The 13,529-nt window shown below is 44.9% G+C and overlaps 1 protein-coding gene across 4 annotated transcripts in view; it reads right to left on the bottom strand.

The window, feature by feature from the left end:
• Myom1 (myomesin 1) overlaps window positions 1–13,529 on the bottom strand; it is a 112,060-nt gene that overhangs the window by 63,184 nt on the left and 35,347 nt on the right. For 2 of the 4 annotated variants that reach the window (XM_029471248.1, XM_029471249.1), the window contains exons 10-12: window positions 12,259–12,420; window positions 11,088–11,213; window positions 2,495–2,636 (exon numbers count right to left, since the gene is read on the bottom strand). In XM_029471248.1, the coding sequence (XP_029327108.1) occupies window positions 2,495–2,636; window positions 11,088–11,213; window positions 12,259–12,420 (430 nt within the window). The remainder of the gene's footprint in view (window positions 1–2,494; window positions 2,637–11,087; window positions 11,214–12,258; window positions 12,421–13,529) is intronic. The other 2 variants (XM_021186201.2, XM_021186202.2) reach the window with 1 other exon arrangement.

Genomic DNA, 13,529 nt, shown 5'->3' with positions numbered 1-13,529 from the left:
TGAGCTGCCATGTGGGTGGTGGGACTTGAACCCGGGCCCTCTGAAGCCAGTGCTTTAACCACTGAGCTGACTCTCCAGAATCTTTATTCAGGAGAGGTTTAGGAAAAAGCTCCCTCAGCCCTGCCCCACGGACACCTTTGACTCCACTGCCAGTCGTCTCTCTGTCTTCTTCAGGCGCTTTCTTGTAAAAGCAGAACAACTGTAGGATAAGTTGGGACCTAAAAAGATAACTGGACAGCTGGGCGTGATCACGACCCTGAGGCTAGTCTCGGCTCTACAGGGAGACTCTCCAAAGGGCGAGCCGACCATCCAAAACAGAAGGAAAAGCTATTTGTTCTGCAGTTTGGCAAGCCGCTCACTGTTTTCCTACTTGGTGATCACTGTGTTCTGTGTGAGTACAAGGGTCAGGAGGTTATCATAACATTTTTGTTTCTTCTCTTTCCTCATCCTCCACTCTGTTCTCTCTCCCAAGCTGGTTTTGAACTCATGACCCTTGTGCCTCTACCTCCTAAGGTCTGGGACTGCATACCCTGCCTGGCCATGTTTGTTTATTTAACAACGAGGCTCATGGTTTCCACGGGGAAATGGAGTGCTTGGAAAACGCTTTCAGCTGCCTGCTAACGTAGCAGCTGGGACCCAAGAACGGCGTCAGAGAACTGCTCAGAAGATTGCAATAGTTCACATGACGGCATTGAGCCAATCAACACAGCTCCAGAGACAACCCTGGAGCGAACTGTGCAGCATTGTAACACAGCAACTCCTTGTTCTTCTTGCAAGTAGTACACAGTGCTTTTAGTTTGAAATGCATCCCCAATACGGCACTATGTTCAAAATGTATAATTCCCAACTAGTTCTCATGGGAGGGCAGTGCCAAAAACTTGGGATATGGCTGGGGAAGGAGGATCTCCCCTTCGTCACTATCATTTACATTCTTTGATATGGATAACGACTACTTTACTTAACATTATGTAAATTCCCATAAAATGTATTTGCAATTCATGTCTTCCATCCACTCTCCCTAAATGTCTGCTTTGTAGAGTTTCTGGAGTTGCTATGTGTGGGAGAATGGCAGGGAGCTGAGGAGACTACAGCAGTTCTACTAGAGGTGTCTCCCAAGGTCTGTCTATCTGTTCAGACATTACCACTGTGACTCAGTGACACTAAAATATGCTTCTTAGCCTTCATTTGAGCAGGTGAAGGCATCATCTCTAGAAGCTTGTATAGCATGTTGGAGCAGAAAGAGCACTGGCCTACAGCTGAGCTATGTTTGAATCCTAGCTCTGGGCTTTCTACCCATGTGACCTTAGGCAGGGTAACAGGGTATCTTTGCTGGCATGTGGCTTGGGCCAGCTCTTTCTTTCCTACCTGTAAAAGCAAGGCCTATCCAGGATGGTTAAGGGTTAGCGGTAAGTACATGAAGTGTTTTGAACAATGTTTAGCAAACAGTAGCTATTAGCCATGCCGTCATTTATAATGGCCAAGGCAAGAGAAGAACAGCATGCACTGCTTACCCTGTCTATAAAGTTTGCAGATCCCTTGGCTGTTTGTCAAAGACAACAAAGCAAGAGACTGACAGTACAAAAGAGTTTATGTAAGCCTCCACATTCACCGGAAGTAAGTGACGCTTCCATCCTACTTTACATCTATGGCTAAAATAGAACCGACTATTCCAATATAAACATTCCTCTGTCAGGTACTGAGCACAGTAAATAGAGTTTTTTGTTGTTGTTTTGTTTTGTTTTTTTTTTTTACTTGTTGTTACAACTATAAGGTTTGATGCATTGATAAAGAGCTGCCTCTAATTGTTTGCACAGCCCAAAGCAAAAAGAACTGGAGCGACCACTCTAAGAAAAACTAAGTAGAGGATCAGCTACTTGGGCCAATAGTTTGAATTCATTGCTTGTATTGTTCAAACACAGTAGATGTGTAAATGTGCAAAAATGACAAATCTTGGGATCCATAAGTTCTGAAGGCTATACTCAAGAAAGACTCTTGGGTAAGAGTGTAGCCCAACACTGGGAATTTTTGTTACTATTTCTTATGTTATATGGATAACTTGAAACCACATCATACAGTATAAGGAATTAATTTGTACCCCTAAAGTCAGTACTTTTAAATGACTGTCATACCAGGAATGCAGTTGTTTAGTATATTGAATATCAGTTATTTCAATTCTACAGTGGCCTCTGCTGATAGGTTTACAATTTAATTATATTCTTGCCAAGTTAGTGACTTGAGTTGATTGTCAAATTCAAAGGATTAATGTAAATAAGTGGGTACTAATACGTATGTAGTTATGTGTAGTATACATATATATTGCACACATTGTATATATTATACACACATCACATACATACACATACACACACAGAGAGAAAGAAAGGTAGAGGAAGAAAAAGTCAGAGACAGCATTTCACTTAGAAATAACGGGGGGAAATCAAGCGCACATCTGGACGCCTACAGAACTATGACTGAGGTTAGGCCAAGCACTAACTTATCGATAAAGTATCCCAGGATAGGGCTCCCTCCATCCACAGCTGGCTGCTTCCAAGAGATGATGATGTAATCCTTGTTAGCATCCAAAGACACCACATCCAAGGGTGCAGCCGGAGCTCCTTCGATCTCTGCATCAGCATCTGTAGAGACAGAGGGATCCCGTTAGCTGCTCAGCCAGGCTCTGCCAGCTCGGCAGACTGAGGTCACGGCGCACACATTTCCCACACAGTAGCTAAGTAGTCGGCTTCACAGAGCAAGCTCCAAGTCTTATCACATGTTCAGCAATATAACAAGGTGTGCTTCCCACTTCCGGTGGAAGATCATTAGATGAGAGAATAAAGGGGGCTCTGAAAAGAACCCATGAACTTTTTCTTCTTGGTTCTCAAAATTTACCCCCCAAAATTAATAGGGAGATTAATAGGGAGTCAGCTAGGTGATTCATACCGGAGAGTCCATTCTTAAAACATTGTTGGGCAATGGTACTTTATCCCTGACAGGCTCCCAAAGGGACGAACAGCCCCTCATGGTACTTGCACGTAAACAGGAAAATAAAAACCATGGAACTGGGCTGGTGAGATGGCTCAGTGGGTAAGAGCACCCGACTGCTCTTCTGAAGGTCCAGAGTTCAAATCCCAGCAACCACATGGTGGCTCACAACCATCCGTAACGAGATCTGGCGCCCTCTTCTGGAGTGTCTGAAGACAGCTACAGTGTACTTACATATAATAAATAAATAAATCTTTAAAAAAAAAAAAAAAAAAAATTTTAAAAAAAAAAAAAAAAACATGGAACTTTGCCCACCATTAACTGGGTATTGCCATTTTGAAGAAGAAAAACACCTGCTTTAACCACGTGATGGTTATTGATATCTATTTGTTTGAATTGAGAGTGTGTTCTGAGTGTATTGTGAACGTGTCTCTCTGGCCTGGTCAGTGGTTTAACACAGTGATGGTTTGGCAATTGAATACATTATTGGTAAGTGGTGCGACTGTGGAAGGCAGGGCTTGGCTGGGTGACAACGGTCAGTGGGACGCGTGTTTAAAGGGTATGTCCTGCCTAGTTCCTTCTTCCTTCTTGCTACCTTCTTCTGCATGAGTTCAATAGGTCTGTTCCACGAGGTGGGTCACTACAGGCCCTGAAATATGGGACCAGGCTACCATGGGCTGAAACATCTGATCCTGTGAACTAATCTAAATCCTGTGACAGAGCCTGGCAGATAGAAGACCATTAAAGAAGAAAAAAAAAAAAATCAGCACACACAATGACTGGTCCCAAATTGAAGATACTTAGGAAAAAGAACTCTGACCCCAAACCCACACCTGAGTATAAAAAAGTCTACGATAATACAGAAAACAGAGGACACTGTAAAGTAAGATTCCCAGGCTGTGAGCCCTCCCCCAGACTGTGAGCCCTCCCCCAGACTGTGAGCCCTCCCCCAGACTGTGAGCCCTCCCCCATCCCCCCAGATGCAGCTAAACTAATGAATCAGAAGGAAAGAAAATGGGAATATGCCACCAGTAACCCTTTACATGAAAATGATTAAAGCCGCACTCAACATGGGGGAGGGGCCCGCAATCCCAGTTCGTCCTTTCATGTGAACAACTCTTTTTTTAAAAAAGAATTAGTCAGGAGGGCCTGGGAGCCACTCACCCAGGAGAAAACACTCCTCCTAACTGAACAATCTTTCCCTATGAGCTACACCTCTGCAACGCCTGTGAGTTACAAAGGTGATTGATATGATGGCAGAAACCTTTGCAGACCTCTGGGTTTAATGTTAATAGGTTGGCGTTACTTGTGAAGAGCTCAGGTTACCTGGGTTTTGGACATTCTGTTTCATGACCTATAAACCATCAGGGCGTGTTCTCTGGGAAAATGTCTCCTGCAGACACACTAAATGAGAAGGACACCAACAAACCGTGGCCAGGGCTGAACGTAGAACATTTCCTGCATGCCAAGCAACAGGAAACGAGTGCTTTCCTGGGCACTTCTGTCTCTTCCCAGGCTTTGCAAACAGGGCAGAGACAGAAGGAAGAGCAGAGCAAGAATGCAGTGGTGATGCTGATGCTGATGCTGATAAGCCCAAGTACCAGAAGAGGCACTTAGAGGAGGTCTCTGTCTAGGGGAACAGCTAGCAACAACACAAAAACATCCTTGTCTTAAAAGCCTAGGACTCCACATACTGATGGAGTAATTCCCATGTTAACAGAGCAGAGTCTAGTTAGCTGAGCAGTCGGCCACTCTGGGTTGTAATAGAAAGCAGGGGGACAGGAGGTGTCCAGAGAGCCACAGACCAGCATTTCTATAACACAGGGTGCAAGATGCCATTCAGGGGATGAGCTTGATGATCTATTAAGTTACTTAGGCATTCATCCGCATATGGCCACCTCTGGACCACACCTTCCATGTGCTGACCCTGAGAACACATCCCAGAAAAGTCTACCTCAAGGATACTTAGCCTCTTCTTCATCAGCTGATGCTTCAACTCCAGCTGACAAGCGCTCATTGTTCCAGGAAAGCAAAGGTTTCATTTGTGTGGTTTTTAGTTCACAATACCACAAGAATAACCACAGTTTAGCTGTGTCTGGGGAACGGCGGCCCCTCCGTCTGGTGATGATGTTACTCCGTGAACAATCGTGTCTTCTGTTTCCTGTATCGTCTTAGACTTACTAACCTTGGGCATGACAGGGTTGCTTTCCTAAGTTCATGTGACGCTCTTGGGGGTGCCTGTCCTATGTCCTGGCTAGTTTTATGTCTGCTTGATGCAAGCTGGAGTCATTTGGGAAGAAGGACTCTGAATTAAGAAAATGCCTCTACAAGATTTGCCAATAGGCAAGTCTGTCGTGCATTTTCTTAGCCTTTGCGATTGATGGGAGGGCCCAGGCCAATGTGGGTGCTGTCATCCTTGGGCTGGTGTCATCCTTGGGCTGGTGGTTCTATAAGGAAGCAGGCTGAGCCAGCCACAAGGAACAGGCCAGTAGCCAGCATTCCTCTGTGGCCTCTGCATCATCCCCCCACCCCCTTGGGCTCTGACTCAGCTTCCCTCAGTGATGGATTTGTGTGCTGTAAGATGAACTAAACTCTACGTTGCTTTTGGTCACGGTGCTTCATCGCAGCAACAGAAACCCTAACTAACGCAGTGGTAAACACGATAGTTAAAAGTATTGCTCCTGTTCTGAAGATGGGCAAAACAGTGTGGGGAGTCAAGCATGGTGGGAATGTCAGGAATACAGCACAGCTGCGGGATGCTCTCAGTGTCCAGCTCCAGCAGCTGCTGTCCAGCCTGGGCCACAGAGCCCACTAGCCAGCATTTACCCTCTTCAAAGCTTCTAGCTTTCTCTCTCTCAACTTCCAAATAGCCTAACTTCCTATGGGCTGATTAATCTGGTCAAAGATTAGCCTGTTACTCATTATGGCCTCAGACATAGGCAAAAAAATAAATAAATAATAACTTTTCAAAATGTTATCTTATTGTTTATATTTATTATAGAGGTAGTTCATGATTATGAAAGAGATGATAATCAAGAAAGTTAAAAATCTCCTTTAAATTTGTAACTCAGAAATAATGACAACTGACATATTGGCCTAAACTAAAAGATGAAAAAATATTTTGAGATGGGTCTTGCTAGAATTTATAGCTCAGGCTGACCTTGAACTGGGGATCATCCTGCCTTGGCCTGCTGGGCGCTAGGATGGTAGCTGTGTGCCAGCCAGCACGTCTAGCAAAAATGATAATGATTATTACTATCTGTAGTCCAGGCTGGCCACAAACTCATATTTGATCTACTTGCATCTTCTTGCGTCTAATCTAAAGTGGGTTATGGATATATGCAACCACACCTGCTAAATATGATGAATTTTTAAAATAACTTGGGTCATGGTGTTCATGCAAACTTCTTTTTCTTGATACATTTCAGGAAGTATAGATATACAATCATTCGTTTTCACTGCTGCATAGTATTTCTTTATGTGAAGCATGAACTTTTTATATGTATTCATATATATTTATACGTCTTTATTAAAACATATGTACAGATAAAGACATTGTAATTTACAACTCTCATTGGTAAGCAACTCTGGTTTTATGTCACATTTGTCTTCATCTTTGTCCATTTTGTCCTGGAACTGGAGAAGTTGGACTGTGAGCTTTAAATACATAGTTGTAAAACACTCTCAGAGACTTTGAACCAGTTCATAATCACAGCCTCGTATAGGAGGACCGGCTTCTGCATCCCCCTGCCCTGGTAGAGTTGTTTTTATTATGTGTATTATATGTGTGTATGTACATGTGTATATGTGTAGGCATGTGTATGTGCACGCATGTATGTCAACCAGAGTTCAAGGAGTGATGTCTTCCTCAGTTGCCTTCCTTTTTGAGACAGTCTCTCACTAAACCAGGAGTTTGTAGAGTCAGCTAAACTGCTGGGGTCCACCTGTCTCTGAAGCTAGAGTTCCAGGGGTCCCTCTGCCTCTGCCCAGCCATACACCCTCCAGTGCTGAGGTTATAGAGTGTGCTATTGCAGCTGGCTTTTACACGGGTGCTGGGGGCTTAATGTGTGTGTGGCAGGCACTGAGCTCTCTCCAGCCCCCACAAGGGAGTTGTAAATCATATTATCTTTTCAGTATGGCAGATAAAAAGGGTCACTTGCCTGCAATTTATGCAAAAACTGAAGGCTACAGTTGCTAATGACACTTTCCATGCACTTGTTTGCCTGTCCCCTCTCTCCTTCCCTCCTCCCTCCCTCCTTCCCTGTTTCCCCGCCCCCCAGTGTGTGTGTGTGTGTGTGTGTGTGTGTGTGTGTGTGTGTGTATGTGGGTGTGGGGGGGGATTACTGTGGGAGATAGTATGTAACAGATGTTGGCATTAAGTATCTCTGATGGGCTCAGCACACTTCCACTGTGTCACTCTGCTGTTCATGTATAGCCCAGGCTGGCCTTGAACTCCTGATCCTCCTGCTTCTGCCTCCTTTAGCAAATCCTACCACATGTGTGAAGTCCCAGGTTCATTCCCCAGCATCTCCAGGCAGCCATAAATTCACTCCACCCCGCGCCCCACCCCACCCCCACCCCCAGAGCTCCCAGGGACTATACCACCAACCAAAGAGTACACACAGTGGGACTCATGGCTCCAGCTGCATATGTAGCAGAGGATGGCCTTATCTGCCACCAATGGGAGGGGGCCCTTGGTCCTGTGAAGGCTCAATGCCCCAGCATAAGGGAATGCTAGGACATTTGGGGCAGGAGTGGGTGGGTGGGTGGGTGAGGGAACACCCTCCTAGAAACAGTGGGAGGGGGCATGGGATAGGGGTTTGCAGAGGGGAAACCAGGAAAGGGGATAACATGTGAAGTGTAAATAAACAAAATAACCAATAAAAATTTTAAAAAAACAAAAAAGTATCTCTGATGGCAACTTATAAGTGGGTCTTCTCCTTTTATTGTTTGTTTACAGTATTTTCATGATACAAATTAACTGTGTCATAAAAGCCTGCCCAGATGTGCTCGGCTGTGAAGTGTTTCTACAGAACAGTGTGCTTTTAGTGATAGTGATGATGCAGAAGCTGCTTTGTAAGCAGCAAAAACACCTGGACCCCAAAAAAGAGTGCCTCTGAGAAGCCTCACGGGCCACCACGGAACAAGGATGAAGACACATATCACTTGAAATGCTTTGTAGTTCTGAAAACAATGAATATGAATCCTATGATCCAGCAACTCAACACAGGGGTATGTACTGAAAAGAGATGAAAAAAAACTGTCCCATCAATATGAATACTGATAGTGCCAGCACCCTTAACAACACTAACCAGTAGGGACAATCTTGCTGCCTATCAACAGACTGCATGAAGCAATCTAGACACTGAAGCGCTAACCTAGCCACGGAAAGGAACAGGCTACCATATGTGTTATGACAGAAGTGAATTTCAAACGCCAAGGAAGGGGAAGCAGACTCAGAAGGACACTGCTGACCAAAGGTTTCCTGAAAGAAAATGTGGACACGGAAAGGAAGCCCTGGCTGCAGACCTGTGAGTGGACACGGTGGGAGGGGGGGAGGGGGGGTGGGGGGGGGTGCTCCAGGGAACCCGGAGTGACAGAAATGCTGATGAAGGAAGTCATAGGTGATGACCTGCTAACTCGGCTCATGTACTTAAAGACACTTAGTGTACAGTTAATGTGGGGGGAACTTTATGTGTGTTTATACCTAAATAAAGATGTTCTTTAAAGACTCTAAAAATACATCCTTTCAAATGAATAAGTGAAAGGATGCAGCCGAATGTCAGAGTGTTTGCTCCGCACTTACAGTTCCCTTAGCTTCCCGACACTGTGATAGTTACAGTCGTAGTCATCTCAGTAATATAAAAAACAAAGCTTTTTCTAGAAGTTGTTAAATTCACAAACAATTGCTGAAATCTCCCCACATTTTTCTTTCCAGTTATCTACTCAATCCTTTCATATTAACATCTTAGCATGTTTCCATTTTCTTAATTTGTAGATTATAAAAACTGATACGTGTGAAACTGAACCACTGGTCCCTTCTCTGCGTCTGGCAGAGGCACAGTTCTAAGTGGGGCCTGAGAAATGCAGAGCAACTTGGTCAGGCCAGAGATCCCAGAATAAGGCCATCAAGGATTTTGTTTCTACTTCAGTTGTTGTTTGGAATAACTAGAGGTGGTCTCCAGATAGTGAGGGAAAGGGATGGCTTTGCACATTCTTTTAGAATCTAGTCACTTCTATCCAGGTGGTGTGGCTAACCTAATTTCCTGATGAGTCCCAGGGAGCCTGTCTCCATAGCAACCTTTATGAAGGTTGCCTCTTCCACTTCCTTCGGGATACCTGGCTTTGCCAAGGATGCTTCTGTGGAGGAGACACCCTGCCACATTTCCCGAGTTACAGATGTTCACCTATCTTTTATCAGTTGCTAGTGATCGCTTGTCAATGTTCAGTTGGATATGACACAGTGTGTTGAGTGTTCCCTGCACTCACTCTTCCTCCTTCCTTTCGCTGTTATGACCTGTAAGTGTTGGCAGGGAACACTCGGCCATCCTTGGTAAGTGTTGTACGAGGACTATACAAGAGATTTGTTCACCAGACAGAAGTGATGTGAGCAGCCCCAGCAGCTGTGGTGTCGGTGAACTGAACTGGGTTCACCTGCTTACTTGGCAACCAGTTTGCCTACTGAGCTATCTCTCAAACCCACTAAAAATAATGACTTAAAAATATTGAAATTTAACAACAATATAAACTAACCAGTACCCCCAGAGCTCCTAGGGACTAAACCACCAACCAAAGAGTACACATGGAGGGATCCATAGCCTCAGCTGCATATGTAGCAGAGGATGGCCTAGTCGGTCATCAATGGGAGGAAAGGCCCTTGGTCCTGTGAAGGCTCAATGCCCCAGTGTAGGGGAATGCCAGGGCCAGGAAGAGAGAGTGGGTAGGTTGTGGAGCAGGGGAAGGGGAGTGGGGACAGGGGGTTTTTGGAGGGGAAACCAGGAAAGGGGATAACATTTGAAATGTAAATAAAGAAGATATCTAATAAAAAATAAAAAATTGAAATTATTGAAACTTTAAAATTATGAAATGCCATAAAAGGCATTTCAGAAGAAATCAATTATATTGATAAAAGGCTCTAATCACAGAGCTGTCTTTGGTCTTATTTTAAAGGCATCTGGATGGCATCCACAGTTCCATCTTGATCGAAATGCCTGTGAGTTAATTTTTCTATTTAGTACATGAGAGATAAGAATGAATAAATCTGCAGAGACCACAGCCAAACATTGGATGGAGCTCAGGGAGTCTTGTGGAAGAGTTAAGAGAAAGATTGAGGGACCTGGAGGGGATAGAACCCCACAGGAAGAGCAACAGAGTCAACAAACCTGGACCCCTAGGAGCTCTCAGAGACTGAGCCACCTACCAAAGAGCAGGCACAGCTGGACCTGGGCCCCCAGCACATACATAGCAGATGCAGCCTGGTCTTCCTGTGGGTCCTGAACAACTGGAGCGTGGGCCTAAAGCCATTGCCTGTCTGAAATCTGTCCCCCTAACTGGGCTGCCTTGTCTGGCCTCAGTGGGAGAGGATATACCTGGCCCTTCGGAAACTTGATGTGTCCAGGAGGGTCCACTCTCTCAGGGGAGAAGGGGAGGGGAGAATGTGGGGAAGGACTGTGTGAGGGGGGACTAGGATGAGGGGGGCAGTGATGGAGATGTAAAGTGAATAAACAAACAAACAAACAAACAAATACTTGGAAACATCAGTCAATCATTGATATTGTTTACACTTATAATTAATTGTGTGTGTGTTGACGTTCTCCACTCTTACTGGCTGAAAGAGTAGGCGCTGAGAGACAGCAGCCTTTCTCCACATCAGGGCTTGGACATTAGGCTTAGCATCCTGCAAGTACAACTCTCCCACCGCACTCAGGAGGCAACACTTCTTAATCAGCCTCCCACAGCCGAACTGTCCTCTACCCAGGACCAGGCACTTATAGGGACCTCCACAGAGTCAGAGCCCCCAGAGTCAATCTAACCGAGCCTACACCATGCCCTGTCGACACAACTCAAGTGAAGATCACAGTCCAAGTCCTCCCTTTGTTCCTGACCTTTGGACTCTGGAGCCATGGACCCCTGGTGCTGTCGCACAGGGCCTCCAGGAGCCTCCTGTTTCTGAGACCTGCGAGAAGATGACACTTTGCTTTCCATGTCTCCTCCGTGGGACTCCTGAGGGACTGTTACATGAAAGAACACAGAATACAGGCTGAAGGTGCTAGGATCCCATGGAGAGCGACAGGCCACTGTACGTATGGAGAGAAACAGGCCACTGCACATCTGTGTGCATGTATGGAGAGCAACACACCACTGCACATATGGAGAACAGTGTGACACTGCACATATGGAGAGTGACAGGCCACTGCATGTAGGGAAAGCAACATGACACTGCACATGTGGAGAGTGACATGCCACTACACATATGGAGAACACTGTGACACTGCACATGTGGAGAGTGACATGCCACTACACATATGGAGAACACTGTGACACTGCACATGTGGAGAGTGACATGCCACTGCACATATGGAAAGTGACATGCCACTGCACTTGTGGAGAGTGACATGACACTGCACATATTGAAAGACACATGCCACTGTACATATGGAGAGCAACAGGCTACTGCACATATGGAGAGCAACAACACAACCCCGCACATATGGAGAGTGACATGATACTGCACCTATGAAGAACAGCATGACACTGCATGTATGGAGGACAACGTGACACCACAGATATGGAGAATGACATGCCACTGCACATACCCAGCCCATTTAAGACAACAGTGGGAAAAGAAAGCCTAAAACCAATTATTATAGTCTGCCCTAAGAATTAAGTTCCACCACCCGTTTCTTTCTTCATCAACCCAAAGTCATGAAAAGGGGGAGTCTGGAATGAAATAATACATTTGCACTCTAAGATGCTTGTTAATGATGAAGCCTTCAGAGAGAGACAGAGAGCAACCTTTTCTGTTCATGGCAGCATCCATGAACTAAGACAGCTTTCCAAATCACAAGAACCTATTGTTAGTGATAGGCAGGGGTTGCAAACCAATTCCCTTTGTTTTGGTGCCTCGGGGGTCATCTAACATTCCTGCCCTGGGTGATCTGGGAGGCTTTGTAACTGACTTTTATCCTTACTAAAACATGTTCACGCAGACTGGTTTGGCCTCGGTGTTTTAAATGTGCAGTTGTGTGCAGTGGTGTGCTTTTTCCCAGGTCCTACCTCGAACAAAGACGTAAGCGCTGTACTGTTCATAATACTCTCCCATCCGCACGCGGATCGTGTAGAGACCTTCATCTTCTTTGTTGAGGTGAGAGAACGTAAGTGTCGCCCGGTCTCCACTCCAGTGTGGCTGCACCCATTTTGATGGAGAAACAGGTGCTCCTAGGAAAGTAAAAAGACAAGTGGATTCATTGATTTATCCCTACTCCACCCCTCCCTCTTTCCTGTCTTCATCGAAAGTTATTTAACTCTTAGAACTCTCTAGGTCAGATCTTTAAGCCATGCCGGTGTGTTCAATATCAGGGAGAATATTAAGCAGAAGTGAAGGGCTCCAGGACAGACATGTAATTTGTAACATCTGACAGAATTAAAATGTAAAGCTCTTTTTTTTCAAAGAGCAGAGAAGGTCCAAGTGTTGAGATTTACCTCTGTGCTGGCTGATTTATGTCAACCTGACAAAGGCTACGGTTCTCTGACAGGAGGGAAGCTCAATTGAGAAAATGTTTCCACAAGCTCTGGCTGTAAGACATTTTCTTAATTAGCGATTGATATGAGAGAGCCCAGCTCATTGTGGGCGGTGCCACCCCAGGCAGGTAGTCCTGGGTTCTATAAGAAAGCAGGCTAAGCAAGCCAGAACAAGCCATAAGCATCGTCCTCCATGGCCACTGCTTCAGTGCATGCCTCCAGGATCCCGCCCTGTTTGAGCTGCTGGCCTGATGTATCATCAGCCTCAATGATAGATGGCGATGTGAAAATATAAGCAAAGTAAATTCTTCCTCCTTTGGTGTTTCATCCCAGCAAGAGTAACCTGAACTAAACCTCTCTTTATTTTAAATATCTTGTTACTTCTAACAGGGGTCATACAGACTACAAAAACAAAAGTGTTTTGCTTGCCGTAACTTATGTGCAACAGATAAATATAAATTTTAATATCCTAGAATTGGGAGTGTTGAGGAAGAATTTTTCTAACAGACTCGGCTGTACAAATCATTTTTTGTCTTAGGTGAATTTAATTTTAGATGCAAAATTTACACAATTGTATTTTAATGTTTATTCTGGTATGCCCCTTAACTTTTAGAAGTTACAAGTCATATACAATCCAAAACGCCTGCTTATGCGTCTCATCACTGTGTTTTCTCTCAGCTATAAGGAAAAAAATAATTCCTTTTGTTAATAATTGGCCCACACAGAATCTTATGTGAAAAGCATGTTCTTCGGGGCCTAGCAAACACAGAAGTGGATGNTCACAGTCAGCTATTGGATGGATCACA

This window comes from Mus caroli, chromosome 17, assembly GCF_900094665.2.
Source record: "Mus caroli chromosome 17, CAROLI_EIJ_v1.1, whole genome shotgun sequence".
Lineage (NCBI taxonomy): Eukaryota > Metazoa > Chordata > Mammalia > Rodentia > Muridae > Mus > Mus caroli.
This window is presented reverse-complemented; position numbering and strand designations above follow the sequence as displayed.